Here is a 13,470-nt window from a genome sequence, read left to right as displayed (position 1 = left end):
GCCGGGCGCTGGGCGGGGCCGGGCCCCCCAGGATCGCAGGGCTCCGGCGGCGGCGGCTCCGGCGGCTCCTTCCTTTGTCTCCCTTCCGCCCGGCCCGGCTCCGGCGGCGGCTCCGGCCCCATGTCCCTGCGGCCGCCTCGGCCGGGCTGCGCCCCCCGCGGCCCCTGAGCGCCCGTCCCGGACCGGCCGCCGCCAGCATGCCGGACACGGCGGGGCCCGGGGCCGGCGGCGCGGCGGAGGGCGAGCGTGGCAAGCGGCCCGCCCCGGAGGGCGAGCCGGCGGCGGCGGGGGCCGGAGTGCTGGGTAAGCGGGGGGCGCGGGGCGCGGGGCGCGGGGCGGGGGGCGCGGGGGCGCGGGGCGCGGGGCGGGGGGCGCGGGGCGCGGGGCGCGGCGGGCGCCCCCCGCCCCCCACAGGCTGCGATGGGCTGGGCCGGGGCCCCGGGCGCGGCGGGGCCGGGAGGGGGGCCGCCCCAGCCTCCCCATCAGCCCCCCACTCTCCTGAGCGGGACGCGGGCAGAAGGGCTGTAGCACCCCCTCACCCGCCCCGGGTCCGCTCCTGCTCTGCGGGCCCGGTGACCTCGGATCAAGGTGAGGGGCCTCCGGGGGGCTCGGACCGGGGACCCTCCCAAAGCCAGCCACACTTCACGGCGGGGGGCCCCGGGCAGGACCGAGGAGCCCCTTTCGGGAGGGCAGCCTCCGGGTTCGCGAGGCCTTCGGGCCCCAGACCCTCCGTCTCTGCTAGGCCCACTCTGCTCCTTTCCCACTCATCTCCGACTGCTACCACCCAGCAGAGCTGGGGTCTAATGGGGCCAAGGTCACCAGACTTCCAGTCATCTCTCCCCTCTGTGTCTTAGCCCCGAACGGATCCCGGGAGCCCGATCCAAACTCCACCCTAGCCTCGGGCCGCCTCTGATCCCCAAACCCAGACTTCCCAGAAGCTGCCCCTAAAACTGGACCTAGATCCAGACAGTGACTCAATGAGGGCCCCCAAGTGAGCCCGAGCCTCCTCCTGGCCCGAGAATCAGGGAGCCTTGGATCCTGACTAGATGGCAATGCTTCAGTGTACTCTGGCACTTTTGGGGGGCGCACAGATATGTTGTTATGTGCCGCAGACACTAAGTGTGTATTGGGGGTGCTGTTCCCCAAGGCTGCACTGTCATAGGAAACAGGTGAAGCTTCCTGGACAGCTCCCTCAGAGAGATTCCAAAGGGGCGGATACACACCTACAGGCATCTGACCAGGTTACTCACATGTGTATTGAGGCAACACCCCACAGACCCGGAATGTATACATAGCCCTGGCCCAGATCTGCAGCTAGGTTACCTGCCCAGGTGTACAGGTATGCCATGCATTCTGCAGCCTGCCCTTCTTAGGCTTCTACGATGTGGGTCAGCTTCCAGAGACACCAGCTCCCACTGGAGCCAATGCACCTTTGCTTTCAGTCCCAGCACTCTCTAACTCTTCAAACTTGCTTTATCTTCCTTGATCTCTTGTCCCTCAGCCTGAGACTGGAAGGTGCAGGTCCCTAAACTTCCCCCTGAGTCTCCTTAGCTCCTTGAGCCCTGCTGCCCCCAAATCTAAGTGACTTAAAAAAAAAACTTCCCAGGCGGGGCTAGGTAATACCTAAAGTTTCCAACCTAATCCTTAATTAAAATTCCTTAGTCCCGATTTGGTTCCTGACCCTCCCCAAGCCTATAGTTTAGTTTCATATCTCTCCATTACCAATTTGGAGATTGGCCTCCTAGATTTCCTAGATTGATTCCCTTGGTCCTTTCTATAATTCTAGGTTCACTCTCAACCAATCAGAAAGTCCCCTAATTGCTACTGGATTTGGGGGTTCCTTCTCCCTAGGGACCTGCTTAGCCCTCTCCCAGAGGTGGAGTAGAAAGGACTTTAAATTTGGGTTCCCTTCTTTTCTGGACTAAGGAGGAAGAGAGAGCCTAGTCCTGGATTTTTATCAGGGTAGGGAATTCCTGGTGTGAAAACTTTTCCCACCAAGGCAGAATAGTTGCTACTTTTCTTCAGTTTACAATCTTAGAGAATTGCCCAGGATGATTTAACCTACATGTGCCAGGGGAGGGCTTGGCCCAAGTCTTATTGACTCTGATGCCAAGGCTGGCTCTTGATCCTGGCCTATTCCAAAGTTACCCCTAATTTTTCCTATCACCTCAAAAAAATAAATTGAACTCATTTAACATGATACATAGGTAACCTTCTCCCTCATCTTCACCCCCTTCACCCTTGACTACACTTTTTCTGATAATCAAACTTAATCCACCCAGCTTGGATTCTTCCTGGTTGTGGGAACCTTTGTCACATTCTGCAGGTTCTCTACACACACACACACACACACACACACACACACACACATGAATGTATATAGATACATATATGTATATATATATATGTGGAAAGACAAAGAGAGACATATATACTATGTCCCAAATCCATGACGTTTTTATGTACAAATGGACATCTCTCCTGTAAATGCTGACTCTTTAGACACCCACAGGTACTTGAGTAGACATACATGCCCCTGTCCTCACCCCCAGTTGTGATGAATCATTCTTGGCAGCTTCACATGCTGGGCATCTGCCCAGGAGCATACATGGCAGCATTGGGGCCAGAAATGAGAGATTATATAACATGGTCAATTCTTGAATGTCCCCATCATTGTGACTTGGTGTGGAGGAGAAGCCCCCAAACTAGAGATTCATTTGAAAGAACAGATAATCCCAAACCATTTTTATTTGGCTTCAAAATACATGACTCTTGGTATGTTCTGCCAGGGCTGGGAAACTGAGGCGTCTACTTGGGTTACTTTGCGTTCCATGAGCAATAGAACTTTCCAGACAGGTGGGGCCTAGTGGAGAACCTGACCTGGGACAGAGCAGATACTGAGTGAAATGGAAGGGATAGAGCTAGGGATTGCTGGGATTCAGGAGTCCTGAAGGCTGATTGTAACCTGTTAAATGGTCTGTAAGCTTCCCTATCATTAGAGTGGGGTAAGGTTTGAACCAGATGGTCTCTAAGGTCTCTTCCAGCTCTGATACTTTGTGTTCTACGTTCTCTTCCTGCTCTGATATTCCCTATTCTAAGGTGCCTCCTAGTTCTGACATCCTTCTTCTAAGGGCCTTTTTAGTTCTAAAATTCCCTGTTCTAAGGACTCTCCCAGCTTTGACATTCTAGTTTCTAAGAACCCTCCTAGCTCTGACATCTTTGTTCTAAGGACCCTTTTAGTTCTGACTTGCCTTGTTCTAAGAACCTTTTCTGCTCTGACATTCTCTATTCTAAGCTTTCTTCCAGTTCTCATGTTCTCTTGTAGCTCTGGTAGAGCTATTGTCTATTCACAAACATCAATGGGCAGCCAAATAGAATTATCCTTACTTCCAGTCTGATGGCCGATTATATTCTTGGATTTCAAGTAAGAGTACCTATTACATTTGATCCCTCAAATAAGCTGTCTTGAGGTTAAGGAGTGAGTCCTTAATTTTTCCCCCCTTTTCTTTATACTTTTCTATCTTTTCCCTCAAAAAGACCCTCAGGTCCCTCAGTTTGCTTGGATGAGCAGAAAGAATAGCTGTTGAAGAGTTTGCTTTTTCTTCTGTACAGTTGGATAATGTGAACATTTGGAATCTTCTGTAAAGTGATAGAAATGTGCCATGTGAATGTTTGAACTCTTGGGTGTGAGCTTAGCTTCTGGCATGTGCTAGCTCCATTTTAATCTTCAGAAGGACTTGTGCAATTAAAAATGCAATGCAAACAAGGAAAAAAATGAACCTTCTAATGTTGGCATTTTATTTTCTGTACTAAAGACATTCTATGTTTTCAGCTCTCTTTTCCCCCTGACATTCTATGCCCCTTTTTCTATTATCCTTTCCAGTTCAGACAGTCTATTCTATATATCTTAAGGTTATTTCCAGTTCCAATATATTTTCCTTTCATTTTCTAAGGTTCTGTCCATTGCTGACCCTCAGGGATTTTCACAAATAATTCATATTCAGAATTCTGATTCGACTTGGCAATTTATAAAGTAGTCTGCCCACATGTGTTCCCACACATCACCAGGGCTCGACTGCCTGGATATCCTGGTCCTCAAACAGACCTGCCTTTCTTTCCCATTCTGGCTGGATGGCTGTATCATTCCCTGCCCCTGCTTTGTCCAGCTTGGCCTCCCCCCATGAGAGCTCAGGCTGTGCCAGGGAGCTTGGGCACTGATAGTGCCAGTCCTATGGCTTGAGGAAAGAGACTGACTGTCTTTGTCTCCAGGCTAACATGCCTAATGTATAGAAAAAGCATTAGATTTGATATCAGGGGAGATACATCCTGACTGAGCTAATTCCCTATTTGATCTTGAGTAAATAAATAATTTTCTGTGAGCCTCAGTTTCTTCATCTGTTAAGTAAGAGGGCCAGACTTAATGCTTCCTAAGATCTTTTTAAATTCTCTGATCTGAGGGGTCAGGAAATCTGGGCCTTTACCAGGTTCAGAGCAAAACTTCATCTACCTCCTTGGAATAACCCATGGTGAACATGAGGGTGTCAGGGAATATGTGTCTATGAGTGGGGGGGATGGTGAGGTATTACCCCTAAGCTTGGGGAAACCAGAATCTTCCTACATGTCTCAGAGGAGCCTGCCTGTTTAGGTTGTGCAGGGGTTAAGTTAGATAAATGTACACACACACACACACACACACACACACACACACACACACACACACTCATAACCATACAGAGCTAGGGAGAACCGGAAACCCTTTGAGTCAGATTGGGGTGGGGGTGGAGGACAGTCAAGTAAGGTCCCTCACAGAAGACTTGGGAGCCCGTTTCCAGACTCTTACTTGAAGTCACTTTTGGTGTGAGTAGGGAGACCTTGTCATTGAACTGGGGTCTGGTCCTAATCTCATTACTGGGACTTTCGTGTCTCCATAGAGACAAGCTTCCCCTTCCACATCCCCTTCAGGCTTCAAAGCCTAGCTGCTGGTGGTTATGAGAGACTGAAGCTTGTGGCAGCTCAGATAGGGGCTGTAGGAATGGTAAATGGCCAAACCTGGAGGTATGGGAACAGTGCACAAGGGAGGAGAATTGGGGTGAATGCAAGGAGGTAAGATGGGCTGAATGAACTAGCACTGGGAAGCCTGGGAACTGCTAAAGGGCATTAGTTTGGGTGTGGGTAGACTGGCAGAACCATAGCCCCTTCATGCTTTCTTTCCAGTGTACCAGGGTAATATGAGCTTGTGGCAGGGGATCCAAGAGTTGGCCTACTCAGTCCATTGGAAGGTCTTGAAGCTCAGCTTAATATGGGGGTGGTGGGGAGGAGGAGTTGCTAATGGGCAATAAGCCCTTTTTTTGATCACTTCACTCTCCCTCCTTCTAGTAAATATGGAGAAAAAAACTTTAGAATTGGAATCAAAAGACTTGCATTCAAATCCTGCCTCATTTTACTACCTTGAGCAAATGACTTCCCCTTTCTGGGGCTCAGTTTCATCTATAAAAAAGAGATAATTGGAGTAGATGACCTCCAAGATCTCTTTCAGTCCTGAATCTAGGATCCAGTGATGCTCAGTAGAATCTCTGTCACAAGATGGAGAAATATCAGTCATCCCATTCCATTATAGGTTAATATTTCTTCACTTTTATTTCCATTGCAACTTTTCTTTTTTTAATTTATCTTTACTGTTTACACAGACAGATTTTGCATTGATATGTTTCATTTGGGCACAACAAATGGTTTCCAACAAATTCTCAAAAATAGCCTTTCTCTATAAACACAACGTAGATTCCTGAAAAAGAGTACTATGTCACTGTCAACTTTGCCAATTACTGTTTATTGCCATCATTGAGCTTGCCATAGGTCTAGGACATAATTTTATTTGCCTTTATTTATACTGTAATGAGTCATTTGTCACAGAGAGGCAATATGGTATAGTGAATAGAGAAGGTAGGACCTTGGAATTTGGAAACCTTAGGTGCAAGTCCTACATCCAGCACATATTAACTGTATAAAAGAGGACAAGTTATTAAACTTTTAGAGTTCCCAAGAGATAATTTGAGGCAATGAAAAGAAAAATTAAATTTGGAGTCAGAGAACATGAGTTCAAATCCTGTTCAGCTACTTCCTATATTGTAATCTTAGCTAAGTCTCTTTACCTTACTGGGATTGTTTCCTCATCAGTAAATTAAAGGGATCAAATTTTGGAGGTCCCTTCTTTTTTTTTTTTTTTTTTTAGATTTTATTTTTTTTTTTGCAAGGTCATTATAAAGTGTCTGAGGCCGGATTTGAACTCAGGTACTCCTGATTCCAGGGCTGGTGCTCTATTCACTGTACCACCTAGCTGCCCCTGGAGGTCCCTTCTTACTCTTAATCTAGGATCTTAGAAAGTTGCAGGCTAATTGTAGTTTACCTCAGTGGAGAAAATCTTCCAAATTATTTCAGTCACAGGCCAGATTTTTTAAAATCTTGGTATATTTTGGTGGTGGAAAATATTTTTGAAGGAATAATTATGGTTGAATGGAAAGTGATCAAAATGGAATTTGGAGTCCAATTTCTGGTCTTAACACTTCTTAGCTGTGTGACTGTGGGGACTTCCTGAGGCTTTGTTAAATGGGAATCTTTGCTAAATGGAAATGATAATCTTTTTACTGTTTGCAACAGTAAAATTTACACTATAAAATTCATTCATTCCATGATTATTTATTAACCATCTGCTACATGTGAGGCACTGTAAGATATTTATCTAGATGGTGTGGTGGATAGAAATTTGGATTTCAGAAAGTACTGAATTAAAATCTGGCCTTGCTTGGGCAAGTCACTTAACTTCTGTCTTACTTTCTATTTTGCAAAATGAGGCTAATACAGCACCTACCTTGCTGGGTCGTATGGAGATAATACTCTCTGTGGAATGCTTTGCAAACTTTAAGATGATAAATAAAAGCAGGCTAGTTAGTATTTCTGTGCTGGATATACAAGTACCCAAAAAAAAGCAATAATTCCTCTTCTCAAGGAGTTTACATTCTTTTAGGGGAAACATGTATGAATAGAAGTATATATTTCAGAATAAGGATGAACGTACAGTAAATACTTGCATTTATTTTGGGGAGAGAGGGTTCTAGCTTGGTGAGGTCAGGAGAAGCTTTTTGTAGAAAGTGATGTTTGAGCCTCATCTTGTAAGAAGTTAGGGATTTCAATGAAGCAAAAGTGAGGAGGGCTGGCACTCTAGACATGGCAGAGAGCCAGAACAAAGGCACAGACAGAGGTGGGAGATGGACCACATTTTTTGAGAAACAGAAGACTGATTTACCAATTATCGATTATAGCGTGGGAAGGGGAAAATGTATAATGAGACTGTTAAAGATAGGTTAGGGCCAAATTTTGAGAGTCTTTAAGAACCAAAAGGAGTTTCTTGCTAATCCTAGAGATAGTAGGGAGCCATTGGAATTGATATTGAGTAGGGGAGAAACTTCAGATTTGTGCTTAAAGATCACTTTGGCAACATAATACTGGAAACAGCAACTAGACCAGTTTGGCTGGAACATAGAGTACATAAAGGGGAATAATGTGCAGTATGTCTGAAAAAATAGGCTGATGATGAAGGGCATGAAATGCCAAATGGAGAAGTTAGCATTTTCTCTTAAAGGCAAGAGGGAGTCATTAGACTTCCTTAAGAGAGGGGAGCAACATGGTCTGATCTGTGCTTTAGGAATATCATTAGATGTGTGGATGGATTGGAGAAGGGGAAGGATGAAGGCAGAGGGGACCAATTAGGAGGCTGTTGCAATAGTCCGAGCAAGAGATGATGAATGCTTGAACTAGACTGGGAATCAGGCAGGGGATGGGGTAGATGTAAGAAATATTTGGGAGGAAGGGTTTTCAATTGATTATACTTGACACCTGATTGACTCGCAGGGAGGGGAGGCAAGAGAGAATGGAGGATACAAGAATTAAAAAGAATAAAGGGTGGCTCCAGGATTGGGAACCCAGGAGACTGGAAAAAGGACAGTGCCTTCTCCGAAACAGGGAATTGAGGAATAGGAGAGGATTTGAAGCAGTTTACTGAGCTGGGTCTAGATTATCAAAAGAAATCATGTATAAATAGCAGCAATGAAGGCACCTAGCACTTACAGATTTCAAATTATTACAAAGCAGTAATCCTCAAAGCAATTTTTAAAAATGTAGATTAGTGGAGCAGACCAGATAAGCAAGAGTCAGAAACAATCAAACTGCGTAATCTAACATTTAATAAAACTGAAAACAGAGGACCAATGAATTAAAGGTGGAAGGGATGTTCTAGAGGCTATCCATCAAATCCATTCATTTTACAGATAAAGAAACTGAGACTCAAAGATGTTGGGGGACTTGTCAAGGTGACAGAGTTCTAGTCTATGTCAATGGCAGGATCCAAATCTAAGTCTCGACTCTAGGTCCAATGTTCTTTAAAAGATATCATTTAGGAAAAAAAATAATAAAATAAAAGATATCCTTTAGTAAATAGGAGGCATTTAACACCACATTAAAATTGGCAGGCAGGTAGGTGGTACAATGGTTAGAGTACTGGGTGTGGAGTCACAAAGTCCTGCATTCAAATGCAGCTTCAGGCACTGGCTATGTAACCCTGACAAGTCAAAAACCCTGTTTCTTCATCTGTAAAATAAGCTGGAAAAAGAAGTGGCAAACCACTTCAGTATCTTTGTCAAGAAAACCCCAAAAATGGGGTCACAAAGAGCTGAATCCGACTGAAAATAACTAAGTAACAACAAAATGTCGGATCATAGCTCTAAAGTTGGAAGGGATCTCAGAGACCATTCTCAGTTTTTACACATAAGGACAACTGAGGGCCCAGAAAGGTAAAATGATTTAACTTTAAAATCAGAGGCAGGATTTGAACTGAGAGTGCTTTTTTCACCACCACCCCCAAATCATATTCCCTCTTTCCTCCCCAATGCCCCATGAGGTTGGCAGTACAATGATGATTAATTTCATTTTACAAAGAAGCAAATTAGAACTCAGAAAGATGAAGATGACTAGCCCAGGGTTACAAAGGCCAGAACCAATTCCTCTGCCATAGACCTTGGCTCTGATGACCCTTTTCTTTCTCTTTTTCCAGACAAGCTGTTTGGGAAGCGGCTACTACAGGCTGGACGATATATCATGTCCCACAAATCATGGATGAAGACAGTGCCCACAGAGAACTGTGATGTCCTCATGACCTTCCCAGGTACCCTAGACCTCCACTTCCCCTCCTAAACATCCTAGCCCTCAACTGCACTTCTGGGAAGATCTGAGTCCTCAGGGAGGGAGAGAAGGAGCCTGGCCATACAGGTGTTGGGGAGGTGTCTAAGAGGCTCTGAGGCCCAGGGCCCAAAGACTCTCCCAAAGAAAATCATAATGCCATCAGACAAGGAACCTAAAGTGCTTCCTCTGACTCCACCCTACCCTCAGACACGACTGATGACCACACCCTCCTGTGGCTTCTGAATCATATCCGCGTGGGTATCCCGGAGCTCATAGTACAAGTGAGACACCATCGACACACACGGACCTATGGCTTCTTTCTCACTGCAACCTATGAGAGGCATGTTCAGGCTCTGGGCTTCCAAGTACCCTGCCACACTCTTGCCAAAGCCAGAGCCCGGCTTCCCCCTCCATCCCTCTCTCCTTCCTGACAGCTTTGCTGATCTACCCCCCCCCCCACTTCCTTCTTAATATCATCCCTCCCACCAACTTAAGGTTTCCTCCTGTCAAAAGGCTCAGTGGTGGTTTCCCTCCCAAAGCAGCTTTCCCCCTTGTTCTGGGTTCCCTCTTTGATTCACCCTCCCCCAGCTCTGGGTCCCTTGCCCATCCTTTGCTTCCCTCTAAACTCTCTCCTGCTTACTCCCTCTACCTTTAGGATCCCTGTCTGTAAATACCCCCACCTCCAACTGCAGTCCCCATGCATCTTCCCACCCCAGCCCTGGGCCTTTCTCCACCCATCTCCTCCCCCCAAACCCTGGATTCCCATCCATCTCTTTTCCTGCTCCCCTCACCTCTGGGGCCCTTCCCTGTGCATCCCCTCACCCGCAGCCGTAAGTCTGACCCTCATGCACCTTCCCACCACTTAGTTCTGGGCCCTCACCCCAGGATTTCTTCCTCCTCATCTCCCTCTCCCCCAGCTATGGACTCCCTTCCCACGTATCCCCTTATCTCTGGGTCACCCCTCCTCCATGTCCCACCATTCTCTTCCTTTCCAACCCCCCCTGCCTTAGACGCTAGCTCCTTTTGGGGGGAGGGAACCTCAGGATGCAGGACCCAGCTGGTCTCCACTGGCCACCAGCCATGACCCCACCTCCTCCCCCACCCCAGTCTGCTCCGAGGGGCTGATGAGCTGGGGCTGCGGAAGGCTGTGAAGGCCGAGTTTGGCGGCGGCACTAGGGGCTTCTCCTGTGAGGAGGACTTCATTTACGAGAATGTGGAGAGTGAGCTTCGCTTCTTCACCTCCCAGGTACCCAGGGGGGGAGGACTAGGGAGGACGGAGGGTCCCCCTTCCCCTCCCCTCGGCTGACAGCTCTAAGGAGGACACAGAGGTGCTCCAGCCTCCAATTCTTGTCCCGCAGGAGCGACAGAGCATCATCCGCTTCTGGCTGGAGAACCTGAGGGCCAAGTCAGGAGAAGCCTTGCACAACGTACGCTTCTTGGAGGACCAGCCCATCAGTGAGTGAGCCAGAGGGAAGGTGGGGAGGAACCAAGAGTCACCCCTGTCAATCCGTGATCGTGATCCCACTGGAGAGAGGGGGTCACAGGGGCTGGGCCCCAAAACCTTCCCCTCCTGAGGGAGCTAGGGGGAAATGCCTCATGCGACAGGGGCCAAGGGGACCCCACCAGCCCCTCCCCCAAGGGGCAGAGCCATAAGAATTACCAGGAGTAAGATCTGGGCTACAGAGTGAGCAGGGGTCAAGGGAGGGGCCTAGCGAGCTGCCCTCTCTAAAAGAGGTGCTTTACGGGGAACCCTTAGAAGTTTTGGGAATCGGGGTGGCTAGGTGGCATAGTTGGGGCGGCTAGGTGACCTAGTGGATAAAGCACCGGCCTTGGAGCCAGGAGTACCTGGGTTCAAATCCAGTCTCAGACAATAATTATCTAGCTGTGTGGCCTTGGGCAAGCCACTTAACCCCATTTGCCTTGCAAAAACCTAAAAAAAAAAAAAAAGAAGTTTTGGGGATCACTCTAGAAAGACATTGGTGGGGCAGGGGAAAGAATCCTGGACTGAGTCAGAAGACCTAGATTGTCTTCTGATTTCTATCCTCTCTCCTGTCACCTTGGACAAGTCCTCCTTTCCTCAGTTTCTTCATCTCTAAAATAGGGGAAATCATCCTTCATGGCCTCTCTCTGCAGGTATTATGTCTAGGAAAATGCCTTAGTTCAAAGCAAAGTTATTATTATAGGCCATAATTATGGTAACCACTAATGAATTCTACTCTGATCAGAATTATCACTAATTGCTGAAAGTAAGTATTCTAGTAACATAATTATATTGACAATTAACATAATTTGACACTAATAAATATAGCCATGATAATAATAATAATATAAGGGTTAGACTGGACCGGTGCCTAAGGCTGTGACAACCTGGGCAATGAGATCCTCTCTCACTCCCTCCTCTTGAAAACACATGTGTGAGTGCCGACACACACAAACTCTGAAATGCTCCCCAAAGCCTATATTCTTTTTTTTAAATTTTTTTAAGCCTATATTCTTATTGTAAAAGTTATTTCAGGTCCCACCCACAAAGAAATGCAAACCCATATACACATATATAGATCAGAAAGTTGTAGAATTTAGAACTGGGAATGCCCTTAGAACTTAGAAGGTCAGACTGAGAGGAATCTTAGGAAACATCTAATCCAATCCCTTCATTATGCATATGAATATTTTTTAGAAACTGAGACTTAGACACATTGTCCCCTAGATAGTAAGCTTTAGGGGATTTGAACTCAGATTTCCTGATCAAAAAGCTACAATACATGCTCAGAGCACATGCATACTAACCTATTTTGAGGCAGAATCCTGAGAATGTTGTTCTCCCAGGGCATTTCCAGACTTGGGAAACGGATTGGGGAGGTGTGAATTGTATTTGTAGCTTGAAAGTTATGGGCTTTTCAAGGGCAGCTGCTGGAACTATCTGTTGATCCCTATGTCGCTGTCTGTGGTGCTGACCGAGGAAAGGAAGGCTCCCACCTCTGGGAGAAGCCTTGAATGACATGGGTGAATGTCTGAGGGGTAGAGGAATGATTCACTGAGATCATGGGGATGTCTCAGCCAAAGAACTTATGGTTACATGAGGACAACTGAATCTGCCAGCAAAAGAGCAGGCTCTCTAAGACTCAGAGAACCTGCCTTTTCTTTTCCTTTCCTTTCCTTTCCCTTCTCAATCCTATCTCATAACCAATCAAAGATGAAGGGACTATGGTTACCAGTTAAAAAAAACAGCAAATAGGGTCCAGGGCAAAGAAAGGATTTAACCAAGGGACATCCTTCGAGCTGGTAACTGAGGCATGGCTGTCATGGACTAGATTTGACAAGCCTACAACCACCTTTCCCCAGTCCCAGAATTGGCTGCCCGTGGGATCATCCAGCAGGTGTTCCCTGTACACGAACAGAGGATTCTTAACCGGCTCATGAAGTCCTGGGTGCAGGCTGTATGTGAGAACCAGCCCCTAGGTAAGGGGGCCCTCCCACTGTGGGCTTTGGCCCTTCTCCTTTGGTCTCAATTCAGTCCTTCCCCTCCATCTTGATTAAAGCATGGCCCCTCTCTCTTTGTCATTTGGACACACCTCCAGCTAGCTTTCACCCACTCTCCTTGCCCCAAAGTAGCCCCAAGAAGATTGCTGAGAAGGATGAAATGCCTTGGGCAAGAAGTAGAGGATCTAATTTCAACTCCTCCCATGCCATAAGATGAAGCCCTCCTCTTTCTCGAGCAGCTGCATGCTACCCACCCTACCCTGCCCCATTCAGATGTGCCCCTCTCTCACTGTTCAGAAGTGATCTCTTCCTCCAGTCCCGAGGGGAAATGCTGAAGAGGGGGAGGGAGGAATGTCTTAGGCTTTATTATCTGGCCCCAGGCCAAAAGTGTACTTCTTTGGATCCCAGATGAGATTTGTGACTACTTTGGAGTGAAGATCGCTATGTATTTTGCCTGGCTGGGTTTCTACACCTCTGCCATGGTCTACCCAGCTGTGTTCGGTTCTGTACTCTATACCTTCACCGAGGCTGACCAGGTGAGCCTCTCCTGGGAAGACATGAATGTCCCCGGATACACCTGGGGAGATTTACCCAGAAGCCAGGTCCCAAGAGAGATATGGTGCTTTGGGGGATGGGGAAAACTGAGGAGAATCAGTGAGACTTGGGGAGATTTGCAAACTCCCTGGGAGACTTGAAAACATCTTGGAAGATATTGGGGGAATTGGGTCATGAGACAATGAAAGAAGTCAAGGGGTCAGG

The 13,470-nt window shown here is 47.3% G+C and overlaps 1 protein-coding gene across 1 annotated transcript in view; it reads left to right on the top strand.

The window, feature by feature from the left end:
* Positions 1-197: 197 nt before the first annotated feature.
* The window catches only part of ANO8 (anoctamin 8), a 29,637-nt gene continuing 16,364 nt past the window's right edge, over positions 198-13,470 (top strand). The window contains exons 1-7 of the mRNA XM_074204465.1: positions 198-303; positions 9,104-9,214; positions 9,439-9,571; positions 10,339-10,477; positions 10,590-10,686; positions 12,574-12,690; positions 13,120-13,247. Coding sequence (XP_074060566.1) covers positions 198-303; positions 9,104-9,214; positions 9,439-9,571; positions 10,339-10,477; positions 10,590-10,686; positions 12,574-12,690; positions 13,120-13,247 — 831 coding nt within the window. The remainder of the gene's footprint in view (positions 304-9,103; positions 9,215-9,438; positions 9,572-10,338; positions 10,478-10,589; positions 10,687-12,573; positions 12,691-13,119; positions 13,248-13,470) is intronic.

This window comes from Macrotis lagotis, chromosome X, assembly GCF_037893015.1.
Source record: "Macrotis lagotis isolate mMagLag1 chromosome X, bilby.v1.9.chrom.fasta, whole genome shotgun sequence".
Lineage (NCBI taxonomy): Eukaryota > Metazoa > Chordata > Mammalia > Peramelemorphia > Peramelidae > Macrotis > Macrotis lagotis.
Note: the sequence above shows the minus strand (reverse complement) of the source record. Positions and strands in the feature narration are given on the sequence as shown.